The sequence below is a fragment of the Apteryx mantelli genome, chromosome 3, assembly GCF_036417845.1.
Source record: "Apteryx mantelli isolate bAptMan1 chromosome 3, bAptMan1.hap1, whole genome shotgun sequence".
NCBI classification, from domain to species: domain Eukaryota; kingdom Metazoa; phylum Chordata; class Aves; order Apterygiformes; family Apterygidae; genus Apteryx; species Apteryx mantelli.
In genome coordinates, this window is record NC_089980.1 from 26,431,043 (window position 1) to 26,448,296 (window position 17,254).

Consider the following 17,254-nt stretch of genomic DNA (forward strand, 5'->3'; position numbering starts at 1 on the left):
CATAAGCACACTCTCAGTGGTCTGCAAAAAGCAAGGCTGAATGGTTGGGAAGCTGAAGGGAGGCTCTGGAACAAAGGGACCCACAGGCAGCTGAGGAGGTGGCAGGGAAGGGCCTCGCAGGAAGCGCTGGTACTGGAAATGACCCAGGAGACTGGGGAAGAGGGTTTCTGCAGGTTGGGAGCAAACGAATGGCACTGCAACGCCTGCTTTTCCCGTGTTCCCCTTCATTACAATACGATGGTACTGGTTGAACGCGGTGGGAAGCACCAAGTGCTGGAGAGTGCTGATCCCAACCCTGACACTCGCTTGTTGTGAACTATGAGAAAACGCTTGACTGCTTTTTGTTTCGTTTCTTCATCCATAAAACTGCAAGTACGTGTTCACCCCAACTCCTGCGGGTGTTACAACAACCGTTTTAGGGCACAGCTGCAGCGCAGTGTGAAGAAGCCCTGTATCATTCATCACGGGTGACCTGCCCCACGCAAGCAGGCGGCCGCCCGCGAGCGAGACCCGCTCGCCCAGCAGTGACTGCAGCGCCGCGGCCCGGGGCTGACACCACACACCAGCTGGGGCCACCGCCCCCCCGCGCCGCCAACGGCCGCGCCGCCAACGGTCGCGGCGCCAACGGCCGCGGCCCCGCGGCGCCCCCTAGCGACAGCGCCGCGCCACGCGCCACCGCCCCGGGAGAAGGCCGCGGGGCGCCGGGCCACCTCGCCCCGCCGGCCGGCAGCGCCCCGCCGCTTAACCCACCGGAACGATTTCCCCGCTCCCCCCTCCCCCCGCCGCTAACGGCCGAGCCAGCCCACACCCCTCTCCCGGTTCCCTGCGGCGCAGGCGGACGTGACGCCTGCACGCCGCCGACACTTTTTGGGCGGGGTGGCGCCCCGCAGCCTCGAGGGCCGGGCCGCGCTATGCCGGGCGGGTGACTGTTGCTGTGGTGACCATGGCTGCTGCGCGAACGTTTCCCCCTTTTGACGTCACGTGACCGCTTCCTGCCCCTCCGCTTGGGGCAGGGTCTCAGCGAGCGGGCCGCGGCCCCGCCCTCCCTCCCGTGCCGCCCTCCCTCCCGTGCCGCCATCTTGGAAGTTGCGTCAAGATGGTGGCGCCGGCGGGCTAAGCTCCGCCTCTCCTGCCCCTCCCTACCGCCGCGGGGCGGGGCGGGGCGGGGCAGCGCGGTGGCGTCAGCGCGCTCCCCCCGCCTGAACCCGGAAGTGCGTGCGCAAGCAGCGGGCGTGTGGGGCGGTGGCGCTGAGCCGGCGGGAGGGAGGTCATGGCGGCCGCCGCGGAGCTGCAGGGGAAGTACCAGAAGCTGGCGCAGGAGTACTCCAAGGTACCGGGCGCCTCTCTCCGAGCAGCGGTGGTCCCCCCCGCTGCCAGTGCTGGCCCGGGGCACGCGCCCGCCGCCCCCCTGCAGCCGTTACGCGGCCCCTGCCAACGGCCCGGGGGGGGGCGGGGCTCCCGCTCGGCCCCGGGGTGCTGGACGGCTGCTCTCGGTGGCGGCTTGCAACGCTGGCGCCCAGGAGGCCCCCCTCCTGAGAGGGCAGGCTTGGGCACACCGGGCAGGTGCTGAGGCAGTGCCGTTTCGCAGAGCGCTGGCTCGGCGACCTGCAGCTGAGAGCAAAGCCACCTCGTGTACAGCGCCAAGCACCCAGGAGGACGAATGGCCAGCTCTGCTGCACAGGGAAGTGAAACGAGCTGCAGCTGTCCTTGGTTCTCCACTCCTCAGCTAGGCGGGAGGCTTAGCTGCCTTCTTGGGTGTGAATGTTTGTTGAGCTTTTGCTCTGGTTCTGACCCATGGACGGGAGTTTGCCCAAACTGGTGGAAATAGGAGTTCAGTGGCATTGGTAGTGCTTGCGGTGGTGCTGCAGTGTCTTGGAAGTGAGGATACTTGATTCCACTTTTGCCTCACGTCGTCCCCATTCTTCCACAGCTACCTAAGGTGACTGTTTGCTTCCTGGTTCTGAAGCTGCTTAGGGGAGCATTTGCAGACGCTTTTGTGCCATAATAGGAAATGCTGTTTCTATTGTTTGAGGTGATTTCCTAAATGCTGGAGCCATACTTCATTTAGAATGCTTCTTTTCTTCTTTATTGTTCACTAAAATGAAAAGAAGGCCGCTAGTTTTGAATCGCATAGTTCTACTACAGCTGTGGGAAAGAAAGCCAGCGCTTGGTTTTGTGTATCCCAGCAACAAAGTGTTTGGCACAAGGCATTGACTGTACTTGACACCTTTCCCTAGATTATAGAACAATGTGTCTTTAAATTCTGTTCTCCTTGTGACTGCTGTAAAGGACTGTAGAGAATCTAAATTGTTCAGACTTCTTTTTAATGCTTCTGCAAGTTGTCTTAAAAAAAGAAAAAGAAAAAAAAAAAAAGAAAACTGAATTGACTTCAGGATTTTACCAGTCACAACGTTTATATTTGCTGTCACTTTCTGCAGTGGAGCCGCTGTACCTTAGAGATTAAAAATGGCATGGTAATTGAGGGACTTGATTCCTGAATGAGTCTTTGAAATGCAGATCTTCTGACTGTAGCTTCTGAGTGTTCTAGCAACTGGATTCTCTTTCCTTTAGCATCATGGTGTCCAAAAGTTTTCTTTGAACTTCATCTTGCAACTTTCAGCCTGCAGTGTTTCACTGGTTCTTTGTGGGAACTACTTTTTTGTCTCATCTTATTTCTTGTGGAACAGCTCCAGTGCATTGTGCAGATAGCTTTGCAGATAACTCTTGTTTTCCTGCAAATGATCAGCTGTTCAACTGGCTGTTTATTGTAAGCAGGAAAGAGAGGAGAGTAGCTCTGGGAAGCTGTTTGCCTGCTTACTAGTCATGTTGTGGAAGCTAAGGAAAGGGGTAGATAAGAGCTTGATAGATTCAAGAAGTGCCAAGGAAGTACCTGGCAAAGGATCACTTTCCTTCTTGCTTCACAGAGCAGTGCAGGAGAAGGATGTTTGTTTCTAGAATACTTTTCTTCCCCTCAAGTTACAATTTCTGACTCTCTCTCTCTCTGGCTAAATGGAAGAAGTAGTCAAAACGCCTCTTCAGCTTGTGATGGCTTTTTATGGGTCACGCTTAGCTTAGATATCTTGATGCATCATGGTTGAGCTAGTTCATTCTGTTTCATCCTTGCACCTGACATGTTTCTGCATTAGTAGCTGTGATGGAAAAAGGCACAGAAAACTGTTCCCTGCTTTTTCCTGCTCAGGACATCTTGTGCTTGGAAGTCTTTCCATGGTGCTCTTGCAGGTTTCTTTTCTTGCCTTTATAATGCCCAAGCAACACAACGGGAATACTACAGGGCATAAAACTATGCTTAGCAGCATCAATTGTCTTTCGACCTTTTTGAAATATATTCAGTCATCATACTGAAAAGACTAGCCATTGCTGCTTTACATTAAAACCTTGCCTTTTATGCTTGTCAGAGGTATTCCCAAGCCCAATACAAATCCTTTTAATTTATATCTGCAACAGCTGGATTCAAGCATGTCAAATGAATACAAGCCACCACTGAAGAAACCAGGATTCAAGCAGTTATGAAGGAATGAGAAGATGGAACTGTCAGTATCCTTATCATTATTGCTGCAGAGTTAGAGGTACTCTGTGAAGTAACCAGAAAATAGGTTTTAGTGACACATTTCACCTCAGTGATTTTATCCCAGATTTCTGAACTTCATAAGTAAGACAAAAGGGCTTTTTCCTGTATGCTTTTTGTGCTTTCTCCTGAAATGTTTGTCAAGCTGTTTTCTCTGGATCATCTACTGTTACTGGTAATAAGTAAATTTTCTATTAGAATATGGTTAACTTCTTCTTGAATTGGTACAGATTGACTTTTTATTGTGAGTTATATTCATGTTCCAGAACCAGTCATGAACAGTTTTGGGGGTAAGAAAGGAAAGGCAGAAATAACACTGACTATATGGAAGAACTCGATTAGTCAAAAAGAAGTTCCAACTTTTCCATATCTGTTCACCGTTCTTCAGACAAAGTTATTCATCTTAAAGAGTCTTTTTCTTGAGTAAGAATTATCTTCTATTTGAGAAAAAGGTTCAACTGGTAAAATAACTTGTTTCCTGGCAATTCAGGATACAAATTTGATTTTTTTTTTTTAACCTAATAACACCGCTCCTTACCAGAATAGAATACTTTAAAAAGCACACACATCTAATGTTTTCATGAAAAGATGCAATGTTTTTTGCATGCAAGTGTCTTTCCTAGTGAGTGTTTTTTCGTTTATTCTTTTGTCTTACATAGTTATCTGCATCTCTTATTTTTCCAGCTTCGAGCTCAGAACCAGGTGCTGAAAAAAGGGGTTGTAGATGAGCAAGCAAACTCTGCTTCTCTGAAGGTAATGTCTAGACCCTGTTAACTTCAATTATATTAAGTCTTGACAAAATAGGTAAAAAAATTTTTTTAATTCAGAGAATGGTGATTAAAAGAACAGTGAAAGAAATTGACTTGGTAAGAATTCTTGCTCTGCAATTATTGTGTTCATTGTTCTTTGTAGGTGTTGACTCTTTACAAAGTGGAAGGTTGCTTCTTGATGATTGATTTATAGGATGAAGTACCTAATCAAGTATGGTGTATGGGCAAGTCAAGGAAATGAAATCTGTTTTTAGTTTAAAAGCAATGCTTTTTGCCTCTTTAGTGATAAAATACTGAACAAAAGTTTTTTTTTTTTTAATGTATGAAAGGAAGTGTGAAAGTTTAATTTTAAAACTCTTTGGTCCCTCAGGAGCAACTGAAGATGAAGGATCAATCACTGAGAAAACTGCAACAGGAAATGGACAGTTTGACCTTTCGAAATCAGCAGCTTGCCAAGCGAGTGGAGTTGCTGCAAGATGAACTTGCCTTAAGTGAAGCTAGGGGCAAGAAGAACAAGGTATATGCTAAAGGCAAACAACTTTTTTTAGCAAATGTCTCTTCCTCACCTGTCACTGTTTTATCATGATTTCTAGCAGCAGTTGCTTTGTGTCAAGGCTTGAGCTAAATGTTCTCGCTGGAACTTGTATTCTTAACTGATAAAATGTTACTGAAAATATCCACAAAAGAGATGTTGATGCTTATATTGTGTGCTAAATAGTTCTTTTTTTCTAGTGTGACTGCTAGTGTCTAGTGTGACACTGAATTGGTATATCCCTTTCTAGGTCTTTATTAAATTTTTAAACAGCTGGGGAAGATCTTGGAGCTTTCTGATTAATCTACTGCTGTGAAGAAGATTGACTATCTTTCTTATCCGCCTCTCCGTTCATTGCTTTGTAATTTTGATGTCAATATGTAGCTCTTCAGTCTGTGACTGTAGCTTTTCCAATAGGCTCTTCAAAGCATTTGACGAGATGCACATAAATCTAAATTTTCAACTAGTACTCTTTATGTTGTTTCAAAATGACAGAATAATTAGAGTACTGAGATATCTATCTTTGCTGAAATGCCTGCTGATTAAACTTAGTTTGTCATGTTCTTCAGATGTCTCAGCTCAGCCACTTCCTCTTTAGGTAACATCAGAATTTCCAAGGATGTTCCATCTGGACTTGAATAACCTTCTCAAACATCCTTTGATACCTTTCTATTATGAGGAACCCCCCTCTTAATTACTGTGATCTAGTCTTTTTTTGACATCTCCCAAAACTCCATAAAGACTAATGTAAAGATATCATTCAATTAATTAGAAATATGCTCATCTTCCTTACTTGTTCCCAGAACTTCTGTGCTTTTTTTTTTTTGATTATCCAGTTCCTTGACAAGCATAGTACTTCTGATTCATGTTACTCGTTCATCTTAATAGATTCATTTTCAAAGTGTATTTTGACCTTTCTGATCTTTTGTTTCATGTTACATAACTTACAGCTTCACTAGGCCTATTTCCAAATTTTGAAGGACCTCAGTTTTTCTTGAGTAGCTTTGCAGACCATTGCTACTGACTTTCCTTTCTTGGTCAACTGTGAGAAAGCCTGATTTTGTATTATTTTAAGAAGTGTCTACTACTTTTTAAGTGTGTTCCCTTTAATTCTACATATAGAGCCTTCTTCAGCAAGTATGTGTTACTGAACACTCTCTTACTAGATTCAGTGCCACCTTTAGATCTCCTGTCACAGGGAGACCAAGTAAATCATATCTACAACTATTTTGACACAGATCTTTCAGAAGCTTAATCTGACTGCAGTCCTTCTGGAAGGAATGGAATGTGTGCCCATGTCTCAGGTGATCCAGCCCACAGGCTGGCATCAAAAAGCATAGTTGGCTTAACTGTGCCAGCTGTCCCAGGCAATTGAAGTTCAGTGTTAAGTTTAAATGTAAACGGTCATCAGTTTTGTTCAGTGCTGGTACTACCTTTGTTCAGCAGAATGGTAGAGCAGCTGTCTGTATGGGATTCATTGGTGGTTGGTGAGTCTTTTGAATGAAATGGGAAGAACTGTTGGCAGGGAGTTCTGTATTCCCAGGAAACTTAGTGGTCAATGAAGGTCCAGTGTCACCCAGTGCTACAGCCTGCCCTGGGATAGTGCCCTTTCAGTGACTGTTCTTGGTCCCTGGTGAGATGAGGCTGGCTGATGCTTGAGCACTGGGAGGGGGGGACATGTCATACACAGAGCTCCCATAACCCAGCAAGTCTTTCTGCATGAGGTTTAATACTGCTGACTGCTTGGAATCACGGAAGATTCAAATGGTGGTAACGACACCTACCCATACAAACAACTTCATGTGGCTGTGAATGTGAGGTCTGAGTAGTGACTGTTTCTTTTCTTACCCATATCTAATGAGCACTGTACCACTATACAAAAACAATAAATGCTGCTTTTGGAAACACATTGTATGTAAGATACACTTAGGTATGTTAGTCAGTTTAACTTAAATATATTCATATGCCTCTATTACAGAAAGAATTTAAGTGGTAGGAAGTGTCTTCAGATATTTGGGGTCATGTGATAATGGATGCATGCTTTCTCTTTTAGAAAAGTGGAGAGTCTTCATCTCAGTTGAGTCAAGAGCAGAAAAGCGTCTTCAATGAAGATCTTCAGAAGAAGATAGAAGAGAATGAAAGACTGCATATACTTGTGAGCAAAACTGAATCTTTCTCTTTCTTTCAGAAAAATGGTCACATGAACCAAGCTGCAGAAAATAGAATAGCACTTGAAAATTAGTGCATTTAGAAGCTTAGTTGTATGCAAAATTGTGGATTAGGTTAGATGGCATTGTTTATAAAGATACTCGCTTGGCAAATGAGAAAGTAGCTTGACTTCAGATTCTTAAGGCAGTATGTGGAATAATTCACATAGCAATAGATGGTTCTCATTTAGTTTTGTAACTTTTGGTGACACTCAGCTACTGTATTGAAAATAGCTATATAGTTGGTATTGGGTGGAAGCTTTTTCTTCACTCAGTTTCAGAATTGCTTTAAAATTTAAAATATTTTCTGAAAACTGCCAAGAGTTACTTTGTCAAAATAGAATATATTTCACTGGTTTAGAAAACTTATGGGAGAATTAAGCTGAACAACAAATCTTTTTTGCAAGTGTCTATCAGTAATATTTTTAAAGAATGCTTGATACTGCAGAATTTTGATAAACTCTAAGTCCTTTTTCCTCAGTCTGTTTTCTGCATATACCAACATAAATTCATCTGGGAGTTAGTAAGGGAATACTTGTTATTAATGTGGACTTAATTGGTATAACTGATAGGACTAGATTCCATAGTACTAAATGAAAGTGAAGCTCTTGCACATGAGTCTTGCTTTTCTCATTGTAGTTCTTTGAAGCAGATGAACAGCACAAACGTTTAGAAGTAGAGTTGAGAAGCAGACTTGAGGTTTTGGAAACTGATGCTGCCCAGCATCAAGCTGTGGTGGACAGTTTAACGCGGAAATACACGGATACCATAGAAAAGCTGCAGAATGATAAAGCCAAATTAGAAGTAAGGGCTTTTTTTGTTACTTGATAAACTTGAAAAGTTTTGAAATGAAATATTTTGCTGTGTCAGTACTTACATTGTGAGATTATCTTCTTGCATAAAGATCAAGTCTCAGACACTAGAAAGAGAAGCTAAGGACTGTAGGCTTCGAACCGAAGAATGGTAAGTGTTTTTATTTAATATAATCAAAAACTTGATTTAAAGAAATAGCTGCTTTAAAATATGAACTAGTTACTTTGAGAGGAAAAATAACTGTTTAGAAAAAACAACAACACTGATTAAAACTGAAAGCACAGGGCAACAGCACATTAACATCAAGACTTGGATCCCTTTTCCCTCTACTGAGTATGTAACTAGACAGTTGCATACACAGATGTAGACAAACCCCTCTTAGTAAGAGCTGCCAAACTATTGCAGATAGCTGTAAAGCTGATGAATGATTGCAGGTTTTATTTGCAGTGGAACACTATCAACTGGAAAGAAACTGTTGAACTTGTGTGAAACAAAGATGTGTGAGTTTTTACGCACTGCTTTTAAAAACAAAGTTTGGGTGAGGTATTCATATGCTGAAACTTGACCTGCTTGAAAGGCAGTTTCAAAAATCCCCTGCCTCAAATGCCTCTTGAACAATATTTTTTGCTACAGGTATAACACATGCTCAGTTAGAATATTTGAAGTTTGTTGGTCAAGTTTATTGTTAGTTTTGGAATCCTTAAATTGTCTTGAAGGTAAGTTATAGAAAACAGGAAGTTGAGGACTGTGGGCCAAATGAAGTTAGGGAGTACTTTCTTTAGAGGTGCATTTTTTCTTAAACTTATGCATAGTGTAAACCTTTTTAATTAATGGATAAAATGCATGGTAAATGATCAGATGAGAAGTTCCTTCCCCCTTTCAAATAGTAACCCTGAATCATATATTTTAATTGTTTTGATAGATAGGAACATCCTTGAATTCTAATAACTCTCTTCTAATATAGATCAGTTTCACTTGCAATATGACTTGAAAAGCGGGTGGAAGTTTTTACTCCTGTTTGCATGCTCTTTGTGTGTGGGTGATGCATAGCATAGGTTTGAAAGGTGGTGGTGGTCTGTTCTGTTTCTATTGAACTTAGAGCCTGTCTGTTGTAGGAAGCTCCATGATGACTGAGTAATAAATGTCATTGTAAGAAAATGTCTCTACCATTTAAGACCAGAGGCTTTTAAAATTAAAAATAAAAGCTTGACACTATTTCAAACACTGAAATCAATATCTAATGAACACTTGATAGGGAGGAGATCTTTGTGAAAATGCTGCTCTTTGGTTTTTCCCCACTTCTTCAGTGAGAAGGGATCCCTTTGCCTCTGAGATCCAAGCTTTATTCCAAAAAGACAGAGGATACCAGGCTTGACAGCCTGTATGTCTTGAAAATTAAAGGGCAGGACATGAAACAAAATATATCAAACTACTTGTTTACCATTCCTTTACAGTATACCAGAGAAACATCAATACTTCTGCAGTCTGAGTTTTCTAACATGCCCCACGTTGTTCATATTCCACAGTTTCTCATGTGTCCAGTGCTGTTACACTTCATACTCTACAGTTTCTCTACAATTTTTTGGGCTGGTCTTCAAGAAAAACCTTTATTAATGTACATGAGATACTTATCAGTCAACTTCTTTGTATTTTATTTGTTTGGATTCTTTTTCCCTATTTGTATTAATTGACATATTGAATGTAAAACAAGCTATCACTTTGACACCTTCCCTCCCACCATCCAATATATGTGCAGGAGTTCTAGATGTCAGACTGGAAACAAAACAGTGAAGAATTGAGGGCCTGAGTTAGGTAAGGTGTGGAATTTGGTCTGAAAATCAATATACAGTAATCTTTGTTAACATACATATATAATGCTAGAACATGTTACTGTTCATCTCAGCATCTGGAGTAATGGTATTAGTAATCATCATAACATAGATTCATATCTAATATACACAAGCAGATGTAGGGGAAAAAAATCACTTTAGAATACAGCTGAAACATAATTGTCAAATCTCTTAATGTGCCATAACAGAGCAATATTTGGATACAGAGCTTTGAAAAGCTCATGATGTATTTTTTATAAAGAGGTAGTGTACTTATCTGAACTATTGAAAACTCACTTCTTGTATGTTGTAACACTGTTATTGGGTAACTAAGTTAAAGGCCCGTTTGTGTTCCAGTTCAAATTACAGTGAACAGAATACTTTTGTATGTATAGCTTATATCATGAATGCAGTATTGGAAAGTAATGTAAAGATTAACTTCAAAGTAAGCTGAATTTCTCAAGAATAGCACTCTAAAATTTACAATGCTTTCTTGCTGCTTTTATTGCATTTGTTAGGGGTTAAAATACACTGTCATGTTGTAAATTTGACATGCAAGGGATGACTACCTACTGTCTTATTTCTATCTTTTGGAAAGAGAGATCTGTTAACCCCAGGGAGACTTAGGGTGAGTTACAGTGGTGGTGATACTAATTAAACTTTAAGGATTTACGTTGTATTTGTATTTTTTGTTGTTTAGCCAGCAACAGTTGAAGAATCTTCAAGCAGCTTTGGGCAGTAGATTGGAAGAATCTCTATGCATAATCAATGAAAAAGTACCTTTTAATGACACAAGTAGGTATTGCTTTGGCTTGGGTTTTTCTTGGCTCTCATGCTGAATTTGGATACCCATCTGGAGGAGTAATCATGAATTAAAATACACTAGATGTAAGAAGAGCTGGACATCTAAATAGACTCCTGGAGCTTGTTGTATTGTGTGTTCATGATACTAGTCATCTTTTGTTTAGTGATCTTAAAATACCAAGTTGTCATTTATATAGCAAATACAAATTAAAGCTCTTGAAGGCTTTTTGAGTAATTTATTGAACTGGCTTAGTGTTGACGGAATATTGCAAAAGAGATCAAGGAACACTGTCAGTTTACCAGTGTCTCCACAAAGATTTCTTTAGGTAATCATCTCAAAGAGTATTACTTTGGCAAGTTATATTCAAGAGTTACAGTAAGTTAAGATAGTGATAAAATAGTGGATGCAGAAATGTTACATCAATACTTAAATTTTGTTTATTAGCAGCAGGAAGTCTGTCAGCATGTCTGGATCACAGAACACCTAAGCTAGTCCTTATCCATGGTTTATCGCACACAGTTCTGTGTGATACTGCAGTGATTTTCAAGCAAATAATAGAACAAACACACTCCAATGATTTTGGGCTTTTTTATCCATCAGTAACTTTCTTGGTTAAACTCCAATAGCAAAGATGCCTCTGAATTGAACTTCATGTGTTATAAACAATGCTCATGTTCTTCAGGACATCCAGTTTTGTGGGTTTTTTTGTCTTTAAATTATGAAATTAACATCACTAAGCAGAAACAGCCATATTCCCCCCTCAAGCTCTAGTAAGTCTACTTTGATTTTTCTAGTCTTAGAGAGCAGACAGAAATCAGACCTCACCCTGTAGCAGATCCTGTGTTCTTCTGAATATGACTTCAAAGCTATGCTATTAACTCGCCATGTCTATTCATCTTTCTAGGGAAAAAAAAAAATACTTTGAGTTTGGGACAGGGACTTTGACCTGAATTAGCCTTTTTCTTCTTTCTCTCCAACTGTGAATAAATGAACAGAAGTGCAGAGGATACCGTGAAGTTAGGAATGATCAACCTTTGCACCACTCGGGTACCAGAATCCGTTTGTGTGTGCTGGATCAGTGCTGTGTGCTGTCCTAAATAGCTTGAATAGTAGGTGGTCCTTGAGCAGTCAGATAGTGAAACTAGCAGGAGCTGGGATACAGGAAGAGTTGAAAGTAGTGAGCTGTAGTGGAGAAGTAGAAACAGGTGGTGGTTTCCTGTAGCTTTCAAGTTTTCATTGGTAGAAGCTTCCCCCCACTCCCCCCATTCGGTTCTAAACTTGAGTGTTTTGACAAACCTTAGTCTCCAAAAGCAGGTCTGGCTGGGTGCTGCAGAGGTAAGGCTTCCGGGTTCTCCGATGGGTTGGCAATCCAGTGAGTCTCTTCTTGCAGACACCACATCATCCTCTCTCTAGGAAGTGTATATTGTATGACATATTATGCTTAGGTGCTGGTGCTTTGATATGATATCCTTTTCACTTCTCTTTCCTTCTCACAAATAAAGGTTTTTTGCCTGGCAGCTGCTGCTGCTTATTTATGCTACTCTGGCTTCCTTGGCTGACAGGTGGTTCTCATTTTAGCGAGAACTTTGATGCAAATGATTTGTCTACGTGCTCACTCAGCTGCCATGATCACATGCTATGATGTTTTTGCTCAAGTGAAAAACATTGCAAATAATGGACAGATCTCTGAAAGACAAATAAGAGAAAGTCAGGAAATGTTTGTTTGCTGTGGATGCCAAATGTCTTGCCATAGACTGTGGAGTTGGTTACTCACAGCTGGCTTCAGTTTCAGCTGTACTGGCGCAAGACAGCAAAGTATCAGATTATTTGTTTGATTGCTAAGCATCACTTCAAGAGTAGAAAGATAGCAAGAAAGTTTTCTTAATCCCTTAATAGTAGGATGTGGTAATTTTGGACAGTGCTTTTTGTTGTGAATAGAACTAGCTCTTTGCCTGTGTTACTTGTCAAGTATGAATGATACAAAAAGAGTAGTAAATTGTTACAGAAGCTGTAGATTTCTTCTTTGTGTGCAAATTAAAGTGGTTATTGAGTTTGGATGCAATATTTTTAAATGCATAAGGCTTTGTAAACTGTTCTCTCTATACAAATATCCCTATGCCTCTTATGCCTCTTTAAAAAAAATGTGTGCCCCTTTGTAATTTAGGAATCATCCAAGGTGCTCTGTAACTGGAACAGAATGCTTAAATGTGTGGAGAGTAGAGTTAATTCTAAGTTATCAACAAATCAGGAGCTTTTTTTAAACACAAACCAAACTACAAGCAAATCATGTGATAATATTTTTGTCTTACTTGACTGTCTCTGGGATATAATTGAAATTTGAAGATCATTTTGAGTTCTTTAAGAGTTTGTAAGACCCTTCACTGTTGTTTAGTGAATAATATTGATCTTTTGGATAACAGTGTAAGGCTGCTGCTGTTTCCTCTCAAAACTTTAGGGATTTTGGATGGGTGAATGTGATCTACAATCTGAGGCGAGTATGGAAGTGCTTTCTCCACTGTTGGTCACAGTAACAATTCTTAAATGAGGATGTTTAGGCCTACTTTATTGAAGTCAATTGCTTGGATATTTTTAATAAATAATGCTTCTGCATTGAAAAACTTCAATTTGAAATCACTATTTGCTAATAAATGTTCTATATGGAAAGTATGATTTAATAAGTATATGTAACTTGGTTTTTGTCCTGCAGGATCTAATCGGTACAATGCTCTGAACGTACCAGTACACAACAGAAGATATCAGGTAAGCACCTTTGTGGCTTCAAATGTAAAGATCTAACTTTCTACGCAGATACAGAATAAAAACAGTTGTTTTAGTCTATCTTCTGCCATTTAGAGTCACTATCTGCATATTATCGTGATAGTCCAGGGGAATTTCTGTCAATGAAGCCTTTTCGCTTTGTGAAGGTACAGTTTGCATTGTTTTCATGTGGAAGAGTCAAGTCGTCTACTTATTTCACTCTGGACTAGAGCTGGTCTTTTGGCTCCTGTCTGATAATCACTGCGGGCTGTTAATTCAAGTATGCTGTTCTAGAAAGAATGGCAAAAAGGCTTAATATTTGTCTTTAAGTTATTTATAGGAAATACTTGTGACTTTGCCAACATGCAGTAAGGTAGAACTTGAACACCTCATTTCTAAAGTTAGTTTTAAGCTTTGTCAGTTTAGGAGTCTTAAGCTTTTCTGTAGAGAAAAGGTATTTTTGATATCTTGAATTCCTTTTCCCTCAAAATCAGCTGCTTTCTCTTCAGTCACATCCCTTGAGCTCCAAAGAATGTTTGTATTTGTAAACTATATATTGGTGCATACACTAGAAAACCATATTAGTTAATATTATCTATCAATAGTCATAATCCTTTCAAGAATCAAATTGTGTATATTTGAGAACTCTGTATGGTTCATTCCCATTTTATCAGATACGTGAGGCCAAATCACCCATATAAATTTAAATAATGGAAAGTGAAGTCCAGCAAAGGGCTACAAAGATGATTAGGGGACTGGAGCATCTCTCTTATGAGGAAAGACTGAGAGAGCTGGGCCTGTTTAGCCTAGAGAAGACTGAGAGAGGATTTTATCAATGTATACAAGTATCTGAAGGGAGGGTGTCAAGAGGGTGGGGCCAGACTATTTTCAGTGGTGCCCAGCGACAGGACAAGAGGCAACGGGCACAAACTGAAACACAGACAATTCCATCTGAATATGAGGAAAAACTTCTTCACTGTGAGGGTGCCCGAGCACTGGAACAGGTTGCCCAAAGAGGTTGTGGAGTCTCCTTCTCTGGAGATATTCAAAACCCACCTGGACGTGATCCTGTGCAATGTGCTCTAGGTGACCCTGCTTGAGCAGGGGAGTTGGACTAGATGATCTCCAGAGGTCCCTTCCAACCTCAACCATTCTGTGTTTCTGTGACTTATCTGTTATTACCTGTTATATGAAATAAAAGCAGTTTCTGTCTTCATAGAAAAGTATGCGGTTGCAAATGGTGTAGTAGTTAGGTAAACTTTAATAATTAAGGTATAGATAATTGCTGTTATTCTGTATTTTGGGGCTGAACTAGAAATAGGAAAGGAGTCATAGATGGTGAATTAATTTTTCTTATGTTTAACCATAGAATATTTTTCTTATTTAAATAGATACATCTCAGTTATTTTTTATAACTGTCTTTTCAGCTGAAGTTGCGAGACCTTGCTGGGCAGGCACTAGCTTTTGTTCAAGATCTTGTAACAGCTCTTCTGAACTTTCACACATACACTGAACAAAAAGTCCAGATATTTCCTGTTGATTCTGCAACAGACACTATATCACCATTAAATCAGAAGGTAAAACTTACAGATGTCAGTTTTAAGTTTATTCAGTTATATTGACTTTCAAGATCAGATAATTTTGATCATGGAAGTTTCTTCAACCACTGTTACTGGAATGCTAAAAATATGCTCCTTAGGGAGCAGCCTCTCCTTCATGGGAGGACTTTTCTGTTGGGTGAATTCTTTGAATGTGGGCGAGGGTATAGTTGCAGACAACTCTTCTCTTGTGCCTTTGCTGCAAGAGCAACATGATAGTCAGATCAAAGCTCTTTTTTTGTAAGTGTTAATTTAATTTGCATTTATGAAAAGTTTAGATGACTGCTTTAAAATACCCAAATATTGCACTATTAGAGTAGATGCTTGTCTCAGTTACTGTAAAAATACAGTGGGGGGTGGAAAATGTTGGGACAATGTCTTATGTTTAACTGTAGTGTGAAATCAACTGGATGTAAGGTAGGTTTGTGTAGGAGAGAACTTGGGCTCTGTTCCATCATCAAACATTAGCTTTATAATCTGGTTTTGGGTTATCTGTGTTACCATCTTTCCTTTAAGTGTTCTGAAGTGTCATGTCTGTAAAGCATGTTGAAGTTATGTTTAAAAAAAGGCCCTGATCTTTCCATGCAACTCTGGGAAGATTTTTCTGAGAAAATCACTCAGAGCTGTTAAGCTGCTGCCTGTGACTTTTTTCTCTGTGCTGTAAAGCACAAAATAGAACTTTATGCACAAAGATGTGTGGGGCATGCAAATGTGGATGTTTTGCTATAAACTTGTTTTAATATCTGAGTTGCTGACTTCATGGTGCCAATGGACCTATGCATATTTCAGCTGTCAGATAACCTAGGGGTTTTTTTTTGATTCAGATAATTTCAATTTAGTAGTTTGAAGGGCTCAGAGTTAAGCCACAGAAATAGGCATTTTTGTTCATTAAACAGTTGTAGCATGTGTAGTGGCAATGTAAACTATCCCAGAACTTTCTTGTTCTTGGAGGGACCTCTTTAGTCTCTTTGCTGTCAACAAATATGTGTGTGAAGATGTTATCTGCTAAAGAAATCCCAGTCTATTTACCTTCTCAGTCCTTTCAGCTATTTGAATCAAGGTTATACTTTGTCAGATGTTCAGCATTGATCTTAATTTGAGAAAGAACAGGGTTTTCTTGTTCCTGCCACTAAATATACTCAGGATGACACATCCTTCTTGCAAAAACTATGCTGTTCTGTCATCTTCCAAATTCTTTGGGGCAGGAGCTGTGTCTCCTTATCTATATGGCCTAGCATGGTGATTGGATTCTGCAGATATTAATGCCATTTATACTAAGTGAGTAAAATCAGGTTTCTTAGCCATCACTTCTTGCACTTTTTTTATTCTTAATGTCCTGGTTAACACTTCCCCACTGCTCTTCAGCAAAGTGCTTTCACACAGCTGAAACTTGCAACTTAATCAGAACTGTAATTTGATTCTCTTTCTGATAATTGATTCTGATTCAGTAGTTCAGGCTTTTTGTCCTCATAATCGTCTCTTGTAGTCTGCCCCTATTCTGGTTTGTTTGTAACCAAATTGCCTCAGGGCACCCTCCTGCTCAGGGCTTTTGCTGTGCCTTTCCAGCAGCTAAGCATCTTTTGTCGCTCACTGAAGCTGCCCCTGTATTTTTGGTCATCTATTTGCTTGGCAAGCTTTCTCAGTGTGATCTTAGCTCCTCCACTGAGTGGTTCAAAAAAATCTCCCCTTAATGCAGTAGAGAAAATGAGACATTACTATCATGTAGTGGCTTGGTGCACTCGCACTGATTTATTTTTCCCCAACTCCAGGTTTTGTCTGGCGCTTTCAAGCTATTTCCCCCAACAAACACTCAAAGTAGATGTGGACAATTCCCTTCCAGGTTCAAGTATTCCTTTTCTCTAAGTATTGGATTGCTGGGTTCTGTTGGGTCTTCAGCATCATACCAGATAACTCCAGTCCTCTTGCAATACAAGACAGGAGCATTCTGCATGTGGTATTTCTTCCTCCTTAGATTTAAGAATTTTTCCTAATTCCATTCAGATTTGTGCATGCGTGAATGAGAGCTAAGCATCTCTCTCTTCTTGTTAACGCTGTGTTTCTGCATCATAATAATAAATAATTAATTGGAAACTTATCGTACCCTACTTGCCTGGGATCTTTAGCTACTTTTGTAATATAAATAATCAAAGGTGAAGGTACCTTCCTGTGGGACAAAATAAAAACCAAGATTACTTTTGGCTATGTATGTCAATCTATGGAAAAAGCTTTTTGTAATACTGTGGTATCAAAGTCAAAAGCTGATGTTACTGTTACATTTTGATTGTGTGAAAGAGTAAATACCTTAGTTTTCAGGTATATACTTTTTTGAGGAAAAAATCTATCAAAGTTATTTAAGG

At 40.5% G+C, this 17,254-nt stretch overlaps 1 protein-coding gene across 9 annotated transcripts in view; it reads left to right on the top strand.

The window, feature by feature from the left end:
* Positions 1–1,233: 1,233 nt before the first annotated feature.
* The window catches only part of PPP1R21 (protein phosphatase 1 regulatory subunit 21), a 32,693-nt gene continuing 16,672 nt past the window's right edge, over positions 1,234–17,254 (top strand). For 3 of the 9 annotated variants that reach the window (XM_067292984.1, XM_013949867.2, XM_067292988.1), the window contains exons 1-8: positions 3,984–4,339; positions 4,727–4,873; positions 6,942–7,043; positions 7,735–7,899; positions 8,000–8,058; positions 10,438–10,532; positions 13,250–13,302; positions 14,727–14,876. In XM_067292984.1, the coding sequence (XP_067149085.1) occupies positions 4,175–4,339; positions 4,727–4,873; positions 6,942–7,043; positions 7,735–7,899; positions 8,000–8,058; positions 10,438–10,532; positions 13,250–13,302; positions 14,727–14,876 (936 nt within the window). In that variant the 5' untranslated portion in view covers positions 3,984–4,174. Of the gene's footprint in view, positions 1,331–1,588; positions 1,940–2,155; positions 3,588–3,983; positions 4,340–4,726; positions 4,874–6,941; positions 7,044–7,734; positions 7,900–7,999; positions 8,059–10,437; positions 10,533–13,249; positions 13,303–14,726; positions 14,877–17,254 lie in introns of those variants that run through there. The other 6 variants (XM_067292985.1, XM_067292986.1, XM_067292989.1 and 3 more) reach the window with 5 other exon arrangements.